This window comes from Lathyrus oleraceus, chromosome 1 (genome assembly GCF_024323335.1).
Source record: "Lathyrus oleraceus cultivar Zhongwan6 chromosome 1, CAAS_Psat_ZW6_1.0, whole genome shotgun sequence".
Classification (NCBI taxonomy): domain Eukaryota; kingdom Viridiplantae; phylum Streptophyta; class Magnoliopsida; order Fabales; family Fabaceae; genus Lathyrus; species Lathyrus oleraceus.
Genome location: NC_066579.1, coordinates 387,684,038 through 387,697,738, shown reverse-complemented (window position 1 = coordinate 387,697,738; position 13,701 = coordinate 387,684,038). Strand labels below are relative to the sequence as shown.

At 33.4% G+C, this 13,701-nt stretch overlaps 1 protein-coding gene across 7 annotated transcripts; it reads left to right on the top strand.

The window, feature by feature from the left end:
* The first annotated feature begins 3,045 nt into the window (after window positions 1–3,045).
* Window positions 3,046–4,601, top strand: LOC127073398 (uncharacterized). 7 transcript variants are annotated; one of them, XR_007785745.1, is made up of 3 exons: window positions 3,046–4,064; window positions 4,146–4,180; window positions 4,322–4,601. XR_007785745.1 is itself a non-coding variant. In XM_051014555.1 (3 exons), exons 1-3 carry the CDS (start codon window positions 3,314–3,316, stop codon window positions 4,389–4,391), a joined length of 333 nt encoding a protein of 110 aa, XP_050870512.1. In that variant the 5' UTR covers window positions 3,061–3,313; the 3' UTR covers window positions 4,392–4,601. The 7 variants fall into 7 exon arrangements, 1 of the variants encoding a protein (XP_050870512.1); XR_007785749.1 differs by lacking the exon at window positions 4,146–4,180 and adding an exon at window positions 4,181–4,261 and having other exon boundaries at window positions 3,051–3,594; window positions 4,381–4,601; XR_007785744.1 differs by having other exon boundaries at window positions 3,052–3,594.
* The last annotated feature ends 9,100 nt before the right edge of the window (window positions 4,602–13,701 follow it).

Here is a 13,701-nt window from a genome sequence, read left to right as displayed (position 1 = left end):
ATTTATTTTTGAAATTGGCTCGAATGATTTTAAATTGGTGAAAGCGACATAATTTTGTCACAATTATAACATGTCATCCATGTGCACTCAAGGCTCGGTATAAATAAATAAATAAATAAATAATAATCATGCACATACACTCCACAAAAATAAACAAACATCTAAATTATAAATGACATTAACAGTAATATAATTAATTAATTAAATATTTAGTAGATTATTTTGATTAAATAATGAGTAATTAAAAAATAATGATATAACCAAATAATTGCATATTTACTATTAAATATTAATAATAACAATAACAATATAATTGCATATTTACTATTAAACATTAATAATAATAATAACAATAATATAATTATAATTTTGGAAGTAAGTAAGTAAAATAAAATATTATTTTATTTTTGTTTGATAGCCATAAAAATCTATTGTGTATTTTTTATATGTATATAAATAAAATAAAATAAGTGAAATAAATTAAAAAAAATGAAAGCAAATGGGCCAAGTAAGAGAAAAGCCCAACACTGGGCGCTGTTGGAAACAGAACTGGGGGTTTGAATAGAGAGAAGGTCTTTGGGCCCAACCAGAGTTGGCCCAAACGAAAATACCAAAGCCCTAAATGGCTTGGTCAAACATTGACTAAACAGGGAGAAATCTGGGTCACATGATCAGTATACTTTGACTTGGTCAAAAGATCAAAGGAGGTGTGTGAGGGTACACCATCATGTGATGGGGGGATCCACACAGGATCCCCTGGTTGACCCAGAGGTCAACCAAACACGTGGCACTGGCATGAGGCGCCATGTGGCGCTCATGCATCTACCACCATTAACAAATAAAAACCAAAATCTGAGAGAGAGAAATCATTCTCTCGTTTTCACTCTCTCTCTTCTCTTTCTTTCACAACAACTTTTCCACTCTTCCGTCTCCACTCTCACGGCCAACCTTGCCGGAGAAAACGGTGGAGGCCGGCCAACCACGGCGGCGCCGCCGTCTCCTCCGACGACCTCCAACCCTAAATCTCAAAACACAAAACACGAACCCTATTCTATTTTGGCCGAAGATTCCAAATTCGGCCTCCCTTTTTCCAAACTCCCTCTCAAACGTCTGGATCGGTACTTGAAAGGAAGAAAAAAACCTAAACCCTAACTTGAGTTCTCTCTTTCGCGCGGCCAACAAACCCTAACGTCCTTAACCTAAACAACAAAACTCAATCGTCCAAAACCTAACCCTAAAATTCAAGATTCAAAGTTCTACATAAGCCTTTTGAAGAAATTGAAAGAGGGGTTTCGCTCAGTATGCAAAAGCGAAGATAATGATGTAAAGATTTGAAAGAAAAAATGGAGGATTTACTTGAGTGGAGTTCAACGCCGGCGACGCTCCCTACTGTTTCAGATAAGTTTTGCTCCCTTCTTTTATGCTTTTCGTTTTGAACTCTGTTGCTGTTTTTTGAATCCTAGGATTTTGGATTTTTTATGGATTATTGTTGCTTTCTGGGATTTTTAAACGTGTTCTTGTTGTTTTTAGGTTAACAGAAGAAAAATATTTGATAATTTTTCTTGGATTTTCCTCAGAACTGGTTCTATGTTTGGTTTTCTGTTTAACAAAAAATCTTTGATAATTTCTCCTTGGATCTCAAAAACGTCCTGTTAATTAATTTTGTTGTTGTTATTTATATGAATGTTGGTTCTTTTGAGATAACTTGTTGAATCCCGTTTCCAGATTTTGTGGGATAATTATCTTATGGATTTAAAGCTGTTTGGATTGAATATTAGAATGTGTTTTTGAGCGCTCAACTCGGTTCATTGTGTAACCAATTAATTTGTTTATTCTATTAGTTATTTTTCAGTTTTATATAAGTGCTTATTTTATAAGCAATTTTTTTTAATTTTGAATTGATTTTGCATGTGAAGTGAAAGGTGAATTGATTGAAAAGAGGGCGCTGTAAATTGGAATTGGGGCGCTAACTTTTGGAGTTGGGGGGGGGGGGGGGGGGGGGGGGGGGGGGGCTACAAGAAGAGTTTCTTTAAACTGGTGGATTTTACATCTTATTCAATTTTTCAAATTTATTTAGATGTAACAGAATTTTTGGATTGTAATATTTGGATCATGTGTTGGTTGTTTTCAATATGTAAATTTAATTTGAAACTTCTTTTTTTGGAGAACTATGTAACTACTTTGTATTTAATTGGAATTTTGGATTATTATGAATTTCTTGGACTATGCATCTAATTATGCAATTAAACACTTTAAACCTTGCCTTAACAATTTAATTGTGTTAATCAAAAGAAAGCTTAAACTATATCTCAAACTAAAAATGGGTTGGACGATATCAATTAAAATTGGATTTTCCACTTGATCACTTCTAATCATGCTTATAATGGACAATGTTTTAAAACTCACTTTGGAATTGTTTCTTTTATTGCTTATGATGCACATTTCATATTGATTCATTTAAGTAAATAATAAGCAATAAAAGAAACAATTCCAAAGTGAGTTTTTCAACAATCCACCTTAGCTTAAAACAAATATATGTTTAAAAATGCAATTTGAATTTAGAGATTTATGAAGGATTGAAACTTTGGCCTAAATATGTGGAAATGAGCTTAAACAAATGATCATAAAAAAATGTCCATGACTCTTAATACTTACTAATAATCAAATGGATTTTGGATTAGTAATGTAAAAGATTCACACCACACTTTGCAATATTAATGATATGAATGAACCCCTTTTTTAAACCAAAAGTTCTCATGGATAAACCAAAATGGACTTTGCTAACCAAAAAGTCTCAAAGTGCACATACTATCCCATGCTTCACTTTAATAGCCATAATAGACAAAAGCAACAAGTGTCTTCTTAAGGATTTTAACAAATGAAAATATCATTGAAGATTTTCTGTCATTAAGAGCTAAGAAAACCTTAAGATGAAGCCTGTGTCTTAAGATAAAATACATATCTTATAACATTGGGTAGTGAATGCTGATTGAAGATTTTTTCTTACCCAGACAAAATTGGGGTATGACACATGGGCCTCATGGGCCTCAAGACAGATGCCCATTCGTTACTGCAAACATGTGGGAGATGATGGATAAAAGTTGGGGTATGATTGAAGCTTATTTGGTCTTTTAGCCCAAACATTCCAAACGTTCAAAGCGCACACCTGGGAGAAATCGAATCCAGAACGCGTTCTCATCTTAAACTCGTCAATGGCATACGAAGCATCCACACGTTCCTCACATTTTCACCACGCTATTTCTTCTTTCGCTTCAGCATTTCATGCTTTTTTTTCCTTCTCACTACGAAAGCCATGAATGAACTCCAAATTCGTATCCAAGCTAACATATCTCCTCGTTGTAGCATCGACTTCACGTGCCTCCTTCTTAATTCAAAAGATCTAGCGCAAGCCATAGATAACTTCGAATATAGAGCTTCACCAAATCGAGTCCAAACTGAGTTCGTCATTCATCTTCAACAAATCCAAATCCATACCGAAGTCGAATTCTCTAAACAACTCGTTCTTGCACGTAGATTAAAGAATCAAGAAGAAGACTTATCGTTGGAGTTTCGACGCAGTGGTTATGGTTACAGGTACTGGATTATCTTTCTATTTCCTTCTACTCTTCCTCGATTCCACCTTTTTCTTTTCCTTCTATGTTGCTGCGTTGTTGAATTTATGTGTCGAGAATGAGTGATATTGTTATGTTCTCTGCGTGAGGTCGAAGAATGGTGACGAGATTTGCAGTGAGGAATTCAGAGAGAGATCGGAGATAGAGCTTTGTGAGAAATGGAGAGGGAAGAGTCAAACTGAAAAAATGAATTCTCCTCCTCGGAATTGTGATGATTGATGAATATATAGTGAGGTGTAGATGTAACTGAATCGAGCACTTTGGTCAGTTCTGTTAGGGCAGGGTTAATGTTTAACTGAAATCGTGAAGGGATTGGTTATGATGTTAACTATGTGAAACTCTTCTGTCAGTTTCTGTTATCATTCTTTTTAGGTTAGAAACTATGTTTAAAGATCTATTATGGATGTTGGATGTTGAAGCTAGAGGATTCAGGTAGTGACTTGCAGTTATGGTTCTGGTGTTTTCTGTTATGCCCTGCTTGAGATTAATGTGCTTTACTCTTCTATCTTGCAGTAAAGCTTGAAGTTGGATATGTTTTAATTTTGCAGGTTAGGTGAATTATTTAATCGAGTATTTTGTGCTATGTAGGTGGACTGAGTTTTTGGAATCTCTGCTAAGCAATTTTACAGGTGAAAATTAACTCTGTCGTGCAGATTATAATGGACTCGAGTTGTATTCACACATTGCAGGTTGGAATCCATTGATTTGTTGCTATGAGATTTTGAATGTGCTTGGGATATTGTTGCAGTAGTGGTTTGAATACTGGCTATGGCTTGAATGGTTGGACAATGTTGGATGGTTGCAATTGACTTGGCTAGGCAATGGTTGGATGATTTTTATAGGTTTTAGGTGTGGTTATGTATTGTAATGTAGCTTAGGTCATGTATTTAGTTATGTGTTGTATATGGAAACAATGGATGAATATTGACTGTATTATAATGGAATTGGAGTATTGTATTTGTGCTTAAATGTATGGAAGTGGAATTTGTAATATATGTATAGAGTTTGAATGTTTGGAAGTGAAATAGATTTAGTTTTGGTTTTAAATTGGAAATTGAATGAATGGTTGAATGGCTTATGAACATGGTTTAAAAATGGCTTAAATTTAAACATGTGATTATGAATTGAATTGAAAAAAGAACATCATGGCTTAAAAATGGACATGAACAAAAATTTTAAAGTGACTTAAGATGAACATGTAATGTAATGGCGTATGGATTTTGGTTTTAAATGGTTTATGTATTGCAAATGGAAATGGACATGTGTTATGGTTTGAAAGTTGACTTATGGAAAGTGGTTGACTTTGGTCAATTGTAGATCTTAAATTAGGGTTTTCTTGTAGGGACTTGTGTAGGTGGGCATGAATCCTGGTCAAATATAGATAGACCCAAAATGAAGACCTGGACATGCTTTAAAAACCTTGATGGATTAAAAGCAAACCAAAGCCTGAAAGATCAATGGATTGGTGCAAGCATGAATCCATGGACCAAAGGCTAGTAATCCACACCATATGAGTAGGAGACATGACCTCATAAGAGCTAGGATGATGTGATTATGATGGACAAGATGATGGATAGAAGCCTTCCCCAAATGGGCTATGGTTTCAGTCAAACCAAGATGTCTCAGTCAATTTCGTACTTGCATGGGCCTTCAACCATCTGAGGTTAGGGTTTCAAAAGCATATCTTTCAATCAAAGGCTTTAAATGAATTAGGATGCTTCTCAACCATGTATTCAAAATATGAACCCCCAACTACGGTTTAGAGGCTAATATATGACCCACAGAACAAACATGAGGCCTTACAACCCAATCACCAGCAAATTAGGGTTTGAACCCCTCTGAAGAGTACCATGATGGAACTTTGTTGAATTCAAGCTTCAAAAAATCAAGCCATTAGGGTTTTGCATTCCCTATGATCAGATGAATATCCAAGCGAAACTTGTAATGTTTTCATCCATTCCAAAGCCCTGGTTTTGCAAGCCAAGAACTTTGAACCCAGAATGACCAACCACTAGATATGAATGAATGATTGATGCATATGCATGAAACGTGAGGGTAGAGAAACTTTATTTTGTGCTTGTACCACCCACTAGTTTCTCAACTATCTGCTCTTAAATGTTCAATTGATTTGAATTTGTTTGGTTGAGTAAACTCAATGAACTCAATCTTTGCATCATAAAAACAACAGAAATACAACACAAAAATTAAAATGCAAACAATAATAACAACAACATACAACATAATTTTTTTACCTCAAGCACATTGCGGGTACATTTCACGGATATGCTCTCATACTTTTCATCATTCGCCTTCTTTCGCTCCACCTCAGCCAACCTCTCTCGCTCCTTTTACACCTTCTGGATCCGCTTCCACACCTACTGCAACAACCTCTCACTTTTCTCCTGCAACACCTTCTCCCGCTCATCCATCTGCACCCTCAGACGTTTCTCCTGAATCCCCTTCTCACTTTACTCCACCAACTTAACAACAACTATCTCTTCAATCTCTTCCTTACTATGTACTTCTCTAGTTGATCGAGATCGTCCAAAATAAGTCTTGAAGCCAATGCCTCTTCCAAGACGACGAACACGCCCAGGATGCTACTTGGTTCCAATCGCTTCAACCAAGATTCCATGATGATCTTCTGGAACTAAGAGGCCGAATTTGGATTGTTTAACCAATACATCCTACAACACATATAAAATTTCATCTTTACCAAGTTGATTTAATCAAAATAGATAATATTGTTGAAAAAATAATATACTTACAATCTTTTCATCCACTTCGTGTGTAGGTTGGAAATAGATATGATGTTCGTGTTTTGATGAGAGTGACGATGAAAATCGCCAACTAGAAGAGTTTTGATGAAAATCGCCTAGGGTTTATGCGCAGAGAATAACGATGAAGTTAGAGCGTCGATAGGTAAACGAAAAGTTAGATACTAGTTCTTTGAAGTATTTCATGCAAAACATTCACATGTAGGTTTTTAGGAAAAACCGACACGTATTCATTAATTAAAAATAAAAGAAAAAGAAAAAGCGCTATAACGCCATATTCTGGGAATTCACTTAAAAGATCTTTCGTGTCGATTTTAAAGGAAAAATGAGGTATATGAGTTCATAAAAAAAAGATTTTGAAAAAGATAATCAATAAATATTGACACAATACATTACCTCTCAGTTGCTACATGTAACCGAGGTTAATACGAATGAAAAATAATAAATAATAAAAGACTAATAAAGAAAAAAAGGGAAGCTGAAAAATGCGCCAAGTGGGAAATACTAAATAACTAATAGAAAATAAAAATAACATAAAGTGCAGTATCTGAGATCCGAAGCGATGTCTCTTTATTTATATATTACTTCGGTTTTAAAATAAAACCGAGAGAAAAAAAATTTAGTAAAAATAAACATGGCGCTCTCATGACATATTCCCTCAATTTTTTAATGTTTGAGGTAAAAATTTCGTCATAAAATATCTTATTTGTAGTAGTGATCTCAAGAAAATAGATACAATATGAACTTCACCTATGTGAATTTCGAGATGGTGTCGTCTCAAAGTGAGAGTTGGACTTTCTCTCATGAAAAAATCACTAAAACAGGAAAAACACATGACCATAAATAGTGATAGGCGAGAGATGTAAATGAAGAACCATTAAAGAGTTGTGTAAGGTAACGCCGGTATAATCACAAGGGATAACGGTTCAAAGCATTGTTACCTAACATTTCGATTAGACTTTGTGTTATCTTTACTAAGGTTAAGTTTAAATCGAAAAATACGTAACTGTATTAACATTCTTTGTTTCTCTTTTCTGGAATTGGTATTGTCATTATTAAAACAAGTGGGGGATTGTTGCAATTTAAGAATAATAAATTACATGAGTATGTTCCAATATGACAAGAAAAGAAGTGAGTAAATGTCAATAAATGTTTGGGAAATTGTCTCACATAGAAAGTGACACTCACATTAAAAGCCTTTATAAAGAGTTATATTCATTAACACAACAAAAGGATAAAAGAGGATAAAGTGCCACAAGGACATGTGTGGTGGTCCCAAGCATTATGCCACTTGTCGGTTTTGGGATCGGGTCCGAGGGCATAGGTGCATAGGCGCTAGTGGCGGCTTGTACACGGTACTTGATCACTTAGGCACGACGCATTGGAGCAATCGGACTACTCGCGACGTTATACAACGGTGCCGGTGGCGCTTCGGCTGTCGGCCTTCGGTCAATATGTGGTAAACGGTCGTTGCTCATATTTTTTTATCGTTGCTTGAGTTTGAATTTTGAATTCGTAAATTGGCATCACTTCGTGAAGTGTTGCAGAATGAATATATGCAACTCTTGGAAAACGTTGTTGTAGACGAAACAACACAACTTTTGGTAAAAGTGTTGATGAAAAGATGTTGTTTCATCAAGGATCGTAACCTTGTGAAACAACACAAACATAGCCTATAAATAAATCATTATGAATTCAGATATCACATCACAAATCACATATCCTCTTCAGAAAAATTTCAGATTTTATTTCTTTCATACGAATTTTCTTCTGTCTTATACAAACTCGAGTATATACTGAATCTTCATGAGTATTTCTACATACAAACTCTAAGATATTTGAAAGTGTTTAAAATACTATTAAAAAAATGACTCATTTACGATTTCATGATAACTTCATTCAATCTAAAATCTTTATCTAACAATATCTATACTTCCGATATCCAATATATTTGTTAGGTCTATAATTGAAAGAATGATGTCACATCAATAATCTTATTATTTATCAGATGGTCCTTAGTCTACCCCAAGTGATATAAAATATCCTCTTCAACTTTATCCACTATGGACCAGTATTTTTTGTTGAGCCGTTAAGTTTGCCCTCCAACCCAGGTGGAAACATATACTATTATACATCATGTTCTCGGATAATATTTTTATATTGTTTTTGACTTCTTCAGAAGAACAAAATTTAAATAATTATAACATAATAGTATTCTTTCTATTCGAAATCTCATCCATGCGGATTACCAACACTTTCAACGGCGTTATTACTAAGATTATTATGATTATAATAACATGCACGTTTCACAGGGAATTTAATTGTTCTATGAGATTAGAATGCTTGACAATGATCTCACAAAATTAACTACTGATTACCCAAGCTTACTAAATCTTTATACCAGTTATATTAAATTATTTCTCGTAAGGTTGATTTACCCGGAATGATCTTTCAAGTTTTGGGTTATTCTTTTGATTTTCTAATAATTTATAAAGAATAAAGTTAAAAAGAATATGAGATTCAACTTACTTTTTATTGTGGAATCTATCCCTCACATTGTTTTTTTTTCTTTCCAGCTATATATTCCTTATCAACAAGTTGTGTGTACGTGATTCCTCTCTCAAAATTAACTCATGAGCAAAAATAGGTTGGAATCAAACTTGTGAAGCATATATACTATTTCACACAAAATAATATGGCTTTAAAAGAAGCTACAACTATAGTATATTGATATTGCAATTCTCCAACGTTACTTTCATAGCATAGCCAAATTAAAAATTTATGAATAGGAATAAAAAACATATCCCAAATTTCATTTCTCATAGATAACTTTTTCCAACTCAATCAATTAATGACACGTTTATTTTGACATTTTAAAAAATAATTTTTATAATGTAAAGAAGTTTGTAAGATATTTTTTTAAATAAAAATTTGATTTGAATAGTTATCTAAAATTTATTTTAGATATTTTATTTTAAATTTTTTTTTGAATATCAAAATTTTTTAAATTTTTTGAAATTATTTAAAAAAAAAGGATGATGCATTGATGGTATGAATTTATTTTATACTTGTCAATCAATTACGATCATGCATCCCATCAAGTCAAATTGAAAATTTTAAACTACTTATATGACATGGCAAAATGATATATTTTTATTGGATTACAGTGTAAAACTTTTTTGAAAATCAATTTTTAGATAAAATTATTTTAAAAATCATTTTTTAGATACAACTATTTTATAAAATTATGATTTCGACTATATTTTGATCTTCACTAATAGATACAACTATTTTAAAAATCATTTTTTAGATACAACTATTTTATAAAAAAACTTATAATATTCAAAAATATAAAATTCATTTTTAAAAATATAAAGAAAAAATCTATTATTTTAAAACTAAAACAAACAACCTCTAATCCTCCTATCATATCTACTATGTGAGCCCCCACCAAAATCAATCGACAGTTCTTTGGATTTTTGTTATAGAGTGGATGGAAGAAGAAAATGATTTATACTATAAAATAATAATTGATTAGACCAAAAACTTCGAGGATTTAACCTGTCACCCCCTATATATTAATGAAATAGTCACTGTTATTATTTATCAATTAAAATTTATATTATTTTTGAAAATTTTCATTTTTACTGATCTAAAATATCTAAATTTCAGATAGTTTAAAAGAAATTTCTGATACCATTATTTTTTTTACTTTTTAAAAAACAAGTATTTACTAATTGTTTGGAAATTTTCGGAGAAGAAACACCGTCAATTTTCAAAATTCGGTATTTATCTGGGGAAAATAAAAAATATACAGACAATTTTCAAAATTTTCGATTAACAACTAAAACTTTCGGAAATTTCACATTTTTCGGTATATCGAAAATTTTGCCTATATTAATAATTTCCGATATTGCAGAATAATGTTTTATTTGTGTGGTCCATAATCGACAAGGTCTTCTATAAATTCATGTACAGTTTTACGCAGTTTTTCACCACTGACGTCGTATGTTTTCTATGTAACAAGTTTAATTTAAAGATTTTTCCACCTCTATGATATTGATAGTTTACTCTTTATATGTTGTAAATGACAGATATTTCAGTTCTGATCTGAAGTATTAGCATGGATACAAATTATTGGTAAACAACATGGTATTATTATTGTCACTGTTCATTCTGATACTGCAAATGGGAAGCGAGAGAGGAAAGATAAATTGATTATGGGTTATGAGAGAGGAGGAAACTACAAAGGGAAGAATGCATCTGAAAACAATAATTCCTCATACGACATTTATAGTATGAAAGTTAAATGTCCTTTTAGGCTGAGATCTGTGTCAAGTGGTAGCGGTTGAAAGGTGATGCTTAGGTGCGAGTTACACAATCATAAATTATCTAAGGATTTAGATGGCCATGACATATAAAGCTAGAGCTACATGCAATACGAGCAAAAGAGGTCTATTGACGGAAATCCAAATGCTGTCGAGTCTTATTCATAGAGAGAAATACACATGCTAGACTAGAAATAGGGACTACTCAAATGCTGATATCTTTTGGACTCATCCTGATTCAGTAAAGTTGTTGAGTATGTTTCATTTGGTGTTGGTTTTTTATTGTACATACAAGATAAATAGGTAATGGCATACACTCATTAAAAAATGCAGATTTTGATTTAGCTGATTTTTAGTTATGTGCATTGTGATCATACATGTACTGATTGTAACACCCTACTTCTCGACTCAACAATTAAATAATCAAACATGAAGAAAACATGAATATTCACCGAGCAGGATGCTACTCACAACCATTAAACCTATTTGAAATACATAATAAAGAAACACAACTCGTTTAATAAGCAGCGAAATTATAAAAACATTTGGCATAAAAGCCTCAACACAATTATTAGTTTGAAAAACGGTTCATTTTAGTATAAAACCAAACAGAAAGATATGCAACATAAACAAATATATGATAACTCATTCCCCCCATGTTACGTATCAGAGTCACTCCAACTATAGACTCGAACGACAAGCAACTAAAGAGACACAACATGTTCTCAATCTTAAGCTCCTACTCAGGTACCTGATTATTTATACTCTAGAGGAGTAGAGATGCAACAACATAAATAAGGTTGAGAATGCATTCAAATAATAATCGGTGCATAAACATTCAGGATAGATTCATACATCTACACAACCATCCACAAATTCAGAAGAAAAAAAACACAACATCCTATATTCAGAGCTCACCCACATCACAATCACTAAATCACAATAATGCAATATAATGCAACAACGTCTCTACTCATGCCTGTCAGGGTCCCCACTCTGAATCGGACTCGTAACTCAACTTTATATGCATGCGGTACCGACTAAATGTTTTGTTCTTCATTATGAACTGGGTCCCAATCTCTGCAAAACCCCGATCCCCCACTCTGAGCTCCAAGCCCCCATTCAAGGCTTGGGACATGCCACTAGTCCTTACTCTAAACTAGCGAACATGCCTCTTTCATAACAGTGACACATATGATGAATGTAATACAAAATGAAATACAATCTCACTCTGACTATACATAATCACTCGACAATAACAGATGTAAAACAAGCACACTTTAATTGTAATTAAAAATATTTTTCCAATGCATCAATAATAACTCAAATCTCAAAACACACGTCTCATAAACAAAAAATCAGCATCACATCATACTTTCACTTCTATTACACATACTCACAATTACATATAACTCTCATGTATGCATAATATTATTCAATTAATTATATAAATTAAGTAAATAACTCATAGTCAGCATAATATATCAAACAACAGTCAATCCTTGACCGCCCAGTAAAACCACCCTCATATCCAAACTCAGCAAGTCAGAACATGCATCTAACTCGACGAAGGGTAACCCGTCACTAGGATGACGTCCACCATCCTTCCCATAACCCAACATGTCACACTTGTGATGACCTGGCAAGCCACACCCATGTGGAGGCCATGACGGTTTCCTTGACATTCACCTAACACCCACCATAATTGTAGAGCGCATGACGCACGAGGCGTCATATGGGTGACGCCCGTCACCTTGCTAACAGAGACATAATTTCACTCTGCTATGGCAAAACCTGTGAAAACCCATCTAAAACCTCTCCCAACACTCCCAAATAATGCAGAAACATTACTCACATGATTCCAACATAAAAGCATATTAATTCCTACAAATCTAACATATTATTCTAACAATTTAACCCCAAAAACCAAAATTTGTTCATACTTTGAAAATTCAAGTTCATGTTTATGGACAATTACCATATGACACCATCAACACTAAAACAATACACAAAATTACAAGCGCACCATGGCATGAGAACATAATTGGAATCATATACTCATTACACAACACAAAAAGAGAAATTCCTATTGGAGGTTAAGAGAAACATATCTACTCTTTCATGAATTAAACACTCATAGATGAAGACCCCCCCCCCTTTTATCTTCTAAGTCCAAAAAATACAAAAAAGCAAGCTCTCTAAGACCTCTTCTCACAAGCCCTAACACTCATTCTCAAGCTTATTGTCTCTTATTCCCTTATTTTCACGTACTAAAGAAAATATCTCTAAATACCTAGTTTTTGTCTAACTTTATAATATATACTATTTTATTTTAATTTTTCTAATTACATTTTTTACCCAACTCAAATTCAGTTTTCCTCCACTCACTACTAAACTCTCTAAATTCTCAAAATTAGTCTAACTCTACAATTTCTCACAAAGTTTCAATTAATTAATTAATTAATCCCCACTAGCCCAATTAATTAACACAAAATACTGCGAATACTATCACCAGCCAAACATGTCATATATTCACAAAATAATCATTTAAATAAAATACTCAATTAAATTAAATTAAATAATTAAATAAGCGAATAATTAAACCAGAGTGTTACAACTCTCCCCTACTTAAAAGAATTTTTGTCCTCGAAAATTACCAGGCGAGAAAAGCTCTGGATAAGACTCCCTCATCATACTCTCGAGCTCCCGCGTCACACTGCTACCAACAGGACCTCCCTAAACAACTTTCACTGAAACGGCCACCTTGCCTCGCAAGCTCTTCACTTCACGATCCTAAATTTCCAATGGCAAAGTCTCCACTATCAAGTTCTCTCAAAATTGGACATCATACAATGGGATCACATGATACGGATCTGAAATGTACTTCCTTAGATGAGACACATGAAATACATCATGAATATTCGAAAGATACGGAGGTAACACAACTCGGTATGCCACCTCTCC